The sequence below is a fragment of the Doryrhamphus excisus genome, linkage group LG14 (genome assembly GCF_037039965.1).
Source record: "Doryrhamphus excisus strain RoL-2023G ecotype Guam linkage group LG14, RoL_Dexc_Guam_v1.1, whole genome shotgun sequence".
NCBI classification, from domain to species: domain Eukaryota; kingdom Metazoa; phylum Chordata; class Actinopteri; order Syngnathiformes; family Syngnathidae; genus Doryrhamphus; species Doryrhamphus excisus.
The window spans coordinates 6,816,462-6,822,461 of record NC_136370.1 but is presented as its reverse complement, the minus strand read 5'-3'; the positions used below and the strand labels follow the sequence as shown (position 1 = coordinate 6,822,461).

The 6,000-nt window shown below is 43.0% G+C and overlaps 1 protein-coding gene across 3 annotated transcripts in view; it reads right to left on the bottom strand.

Annotated features, from left to right (window-relative positions):
- Positions 1–3,291: 3,291 nt before the first annotated feature.
- Positions 3,292–6,000, bottom strand: part of kcnk10b (potassium channel, subfamily K, member 10b) — a 29,280-nt gene continuing 26,571 nt past the window's right edge. For all 3 annotated transcript variants that reach the window (XM_078796371.1, XM_058091406.2, XM_058091405.2), the window contains exon 7: positions 3,292–5,661. In XM_078796371.1, the coding sequence (XP_078652497.1) occupies positions 5,035–5,661 (627 nt within the window). In that variant the 3' untranslated portion in view covers positions 3,292–5,034. The remainder of the gene's footprint in view (positions 5,662–6,000) is intronic.

Genomic DNA, 6,000 nt, shown 5'->3' with positions numbered 1-6,000 from the left:
TTTCTTACCTTGTGTACCAATGATGGTGGTCTGTTCTATCTGCTATTTAGTCCAATGTCTTCTTCAGGTCCAATACCAGTTCACATGTAAGCGCACATGCTTTAGCCTCTTTCATAATTAGATAGGCTTGACAGAGTCCCGCCTCTACTCCCTCCATCCTTTCCACTCATCCATCTCACATAATGTGGTTCACTCGCCAAAGCACCTGCATCAGCACAACCTGGGGCCCCCACCTCGGCAGTATTCTCGTCACCTTCCACTGTCCTTGACTCTTCAGCAGACATCCATCTTTGTATGCGGAGATGAGAGATAAGCGAGGATCAATGCATTTTTGTCACGGAATGCAAGCGATCGACGGCATGACTGTTATCTCCATGTGTGACCACCATGATCCGTCTATGGAAACGTGGCTAAATTAACACTAGGATCAATGAAAGTAGTATTGTACTGAAACAAAACAAAGACACATCCCCACCATATGACAAGGATTCATCCAACAGGATGCTAGAAATGCAGACATGGACATTAACATTTTATTATAGGATAAGGAAGAGTCTTCCGATGGTGGTGCAATAAAGGAAAGTGAAAAGCTGTGACCATCATCAAGGATAAAGATGGTGTCTGCTCCTATGAAATGGACTGTGTATTGAGCCGTCGTCCTCCCGATAAACCTGTCTCTCCTTCCATTGCAACGCCCCTTCCAGTTCAGTGTGAAAGACTGAGATAATGGATAAAGTCTTTTTTATCTATCCGTCCGTCCCTCCCTCCCTCCCTCCATCCATCCATCCATCCATCCATCCATCTATCTATCTATCTATCTATCTATCTATCTATCTATCTATCTATCTATCTAGCCGTCCATCCATCCATCCGTCCGTCCCTCCCTCCCTCTCTCTCTCTATCTATCTATCTGTCCGTCCATCCGTCCGTCCGTCCATCCATCCATCCATCTATCTATCTATCTATCTATCTATCTATCTATCTATCTATCTATCTATCTATCTATCTATCTATCTATCTACTATCTATCTACTTGAGTGAAAGCATTTGATGTGCGATATAGATCATTCTGAGCTCCCTCCTCCCACCTGCAATCTGACATGCTCCTCCTGTCACTCACTGCATTCACACCTCTTCATCATCTTCATCTTCACACCAGCTGCTGGTTCCAGCACCGGAGCCTGCGGGATGTGAAAAGGGGAACGCTGCAAACGAAGTGAGAAGGCGAGTAATTTCGGCTCACTTTAGCTGCCTGTCATCAAAGTTAACACACTTTATAAAAGGGTGAACTTATTTTTACACCTGCATAACTTATTCAAAACTGCTTTTATGGTGGTACCGCTTTGTCTCTGGAAGAGATGATTTCCATCATTTAAGATGGGAAACCAGATGTTCAACCCGAGAGGTTCCTATACCTTAACGACCGAGCAGTCACAGGTTGATTAATGGGCAGATAGACGGACACAAAGCAAAGAGAGGTCACATCCACCTTGAAAGAGAATACATCCTTTTCTATTACTATTCTATTTATCATCCACCCTCCTTTGACCGTCCCTCCCACCTCCCATTTGTGGTGGGGTGCAGCCAGCTGGCTCTCTGTATGAGGTGCCTCGCACATTTGGGTACACGTGACCGTGGCTGCATGAAGACCTCACGGCCGGCCTGCTAATTACATAACAGTGAATTATGTCATTTTAGCAGGATATTGCATATTCAGAAAAATGCAATGCAATGCATGCAAAAATGGAACTGAAGTCTGCAGAAAGTAATAGTAATAAAAAATTCATTTAAATACTGTATTTTGTGTTCAGTCGTTTTGTCATTGAGTAATATTTAATTGTGATGATGATATGAAACATTTAAATGCGACAAACAAGTAAAAAAAAATAAGAAATCAGGAAGGGGGCAAATACGTTTTCACACCACTGTGGAACATATAATTAATATCAATTATATAACATCAATAAATGTTTCTTTTTGTGTGCTGGAAGACAACCAAGATGTTTTTAACTGACAATTTTGTTGTGTTGTTGGCTAAAATTGACTTTTAAAGTGAATATAAGCAAAAAGAAAGTGACAATGTGTCAACATTTACATTTCATTTTGCCATCTTTATTATTTAACCCCAAAAAAGGCACTGGATACATTTAATGTGAAATGTTCATAAAATATTCACCACAAATAATTGATCATCACAGGTCATGGTCAGGATGAGGTTCTAACCGTTAGTGTCAATTTGCACTTTTGGAACAGCAACAATCCAATTCAAATTGAACTTCCTTTTATGCGTATTTGGCCGAAGTAAAAGTATCACAATAAAACATAAAAAAATCTTCCAGTATAGGGACATTTGTATTTTCATACAAACGAGCAAACTAAGACAGAATCAACAGCGCCTCTGATGGCTGCAGTCAGTAGTGCACTCTGTCAATGATGATTATACCCAACCCTAATCCCGTATTAAACATAACACTGTGCTGAACTGTGATCATTTCTTTACAGTAGAATAAAAAAATGCAAGTGCTCGACTCATTAAAGGTCCCCTATTATGCAAACGTGACGTCATCAAGGACCCCATGCCCCTCGCTAGATGAGCCCACCCTGTTTCTACATCCGCCACTTCACTCACAGCTTTGTATAGGCCTGTCACCATCATCAAATCAAAACAAACTCTGCCTTTTATCGGCCTCTATATATCGACATGTGCATGCACGTTTGTTTTTCACCTCTCTAACGTACAGGGTGGATGACAACCTGGGCACATTGTTGGGTTCTATTGCGGAGTGAGTGAAACCTCCTGTCAGTCATTCAGTCTCTTTGTCCTCAGCCACGCGCTAGCGAGTGTACTGCTTACAAGTTTGTGTGCTACACAATCGAATACTTTCCTCATGCCTGTTGGGTATAAAACACAATCTATCAAACGCTAAGACAGTGAAATAAATAATACCAAATGGTGGAACTTAACATTTCAGTGAAGTACAACACCTCCTGGTGCATCAAACACATTTTGCTGCATCCGGCATATGTACTTTGATCAAACGTTACACCTCATTAAACGAAAAACAGCGTTGCCTAAAGTGATTCAATGAAGTGTATATTTGCAGCTGGCATCTGCATGGAAAAATTGAAGTCTATTGCTTTTGATATGGTGTACAGTATCTTATGACACATATTATCATTACCTTTAGTCGCCAGCCAATCACAGGGCACATATAGACAAACGACCATTCACACTCACATTCATACCTATGGACAATTTGGAGTCAGCATGTTTTTGGAATGTGTGAGGAAACCCAACCATGCACGGTGAGAACATGTTGACATATTATGTTGACATTAATATAATAAATTAATGTAATAATTTGCAATAATTTGGCTGCAATAATTTGTAGGATAATTATTGTCCAATTAGTTATCGTGACAGGCCTAGCTTTGTAAAAAAAAAATTGTTTTTAAAAAGCTTCACTACAGGGCGGCACGGTGTTCGAGTGGTTAGCACGCATACCTCACAGCGAGGAGACCAGGGTTCAATTCCACCCTCGGCCATCTCTGTGTGGAGTTTGCATGTTCTCCCCATGCATGCGTGGGTTTTCTCCGGGTACTCCGGTTTCCTCCCACATTCCAAAAACATGCTAGGTTAATTGGCGACTCCAAATTGTCCATAGGTATGAATGTGAGTGTGAATGGTTGTTTGTCTACATGTGCCCTGTGATTGGTGTACCTCGCCTCTTGCCCGAAGACAGCTGGGATAGGCTCCAGCACCCTTCACGACCCTTATGAGGAAAAAGCGGTAGAAAATGAATGAATGAATGAAGCTTCGCTACACATCTTAAAATAAATGAGAGTCACTTACAGATGTGGAAGCTATAAGTTTAATTTTGTTTTTCTTCAGCGTGATGTTGCTGTTAGCGCTGTAGCTCACATAACTATGCTAGTGTTGCAAACGCCTTAATGTTAAGTTGATGCCATATATGTCATATATGGTTTGAACAAGTGTAGCACTACAGTGTTAGTATATGTAAAAAGTGGATAAAGTGCTCGGAGGCGTGGACAAACAGTAGTGTTAAAGCTACAGACACACAAAACAACAGGGCTTACTTTTGTCTAAATTCCAGCATCATGGCTAGAATTCCATCCATCCATTCATCTTCCTCCGCTTATCCAAGCTCAGGGTGTGGAGGCAACAGCCTAAGCACCAAAGCTCAGACTACCCACATCTGTCTCCTCTCAATGTGGTTCAACTCCAAATTTCTCCCAATGACAACACTTGAACTCACCATCTTGTCCTTTCCATCACTACCCATAGCTAATGACCTAATACCTGAATATGGTCAAAGAAAGATTTGGGGCTTTAAATACACTGTTGTGAGACTTGGTTGAAAAATAGTATAATACGGGACCTTTAAGACAAAATAATAGACAAAAAAAACATGCTTGATAGTTGGGGCGGAAAAAAATCACATTCATTCATTAATCACATAAAAAAAACAATCTGAATGTGGCTGGTTAAAAAAGAAGCGTATTTCATACAGCGGCTCTTCTTGGATAACCAATTGGTGATTAGTGAATAATTCTTCATTTCATTGATCCATCCGTTTTTCGTCATTCCGCCATGACTTTCAGCAGTAGCAGTCTAAAAATAGACACACAAAGATGGACGCCTTCTTGCCCCTGTTTGTGTTTGTGTGGAAAAATGCTAACTGTGTGAGCAGAAGCTAGCTAACGTTGAGATGAAAGCCTGCCGTTGTGAGGTATTAAGACGACAGCCTCTTTACGTACATATGTCTCTTTTGGTGGTTTTGGCAGCAGGTTTTTCTTCCTATGGCTTTATGGCACGATGACTGAGATTCCCAAAAAGCAAACTGAGGAAACAAAAAGGCACATTTCTTCAACGGTATCTTATTGGGACTCCTCAAGGGTACGACTTAAGCACCCTTGATTTGTCCACCAGTTGGGAGCATACCTGTGTACGTTTTGGCCCTGGAATAGAAACAGTTTTTGGAGTAGTATCGGACTCCATGTGGACCTCCATGTTTAACCTCCAGTGTTCTCCCGCTGTTTGCACCCATTCAGTTTGGCTCGCTCCACAGAGTACTGAGACAGGTTGTTCAAACTGGTGTTGCGCTCTTTTGGTTCCTCCTCCGGCTCTCCGTCCTCTCCCACGTCCTCGCCTCGTTCTTCGTCCACTACGGCGCTCCCATTGCTAACGCTGACGCTAGCGCGTCTGGAGTCCCCCGGGATGTTCCTACGGATGTTCTTACCACGCCTGGCTAGCTTGGTCAGTGACCCAAAGCGCAGATTGAAGAGGTTCTCCTCCGAGGATGAAGACGTCTGCGGTGTTTGCTCGCCACCGTGGTGCTCGTACGACTCGCAGGCCCCCTTCATGCGCAGGTTATTCAGCTTGGTGTCGATGCTCTCCTGGGAAGAGGTCTTGAAGCGGCCCGCGTCCAGGCTAGCGAACACGGCTCTCTTCTCGGGGGACAGCATATCCAAGGAGTGGGCCCGCTGCTCCAGGCCCAGCTGGCGGCGTTCCATGCTGCGGATGGTGGCGGCCCGCTGGAGCTTGTCATGGATCTCCACACTCAGGCGCCGCCGCGTTTCTCGGAACTCTGCTCGAACGTTCGCTTTCCATTCGGCTGCGTGAGCTTTGATCTCTCCAACCTGGGGAAGATTTCAGAATCACTTTGTTAAACTGTGACCTATCTTGGGTTTAGTGCAATAAGGTTAAATTCAAAATAAAGTTAGCAGAATATGCAGGGCAATTATTGTTTCACCTTCTTCCTGGATTGATTAAGCTTTGCTTCTTCCTACTCCTTCTTGTGTGACGTTTACTGTGATTGTGTGCACGTTCAGGAGGAATTAAACCAGAACCATACATTCTTGCACCCGTTGCTGACCAATAAGAGATGAGAGCAAGTGAAACGGCCTTTGTTAGGTTTCTGATGGACAAAAGAATGAAAATAAAGTTCTTTTTTCCTCCACTTCTGCACCCCTCGTCAA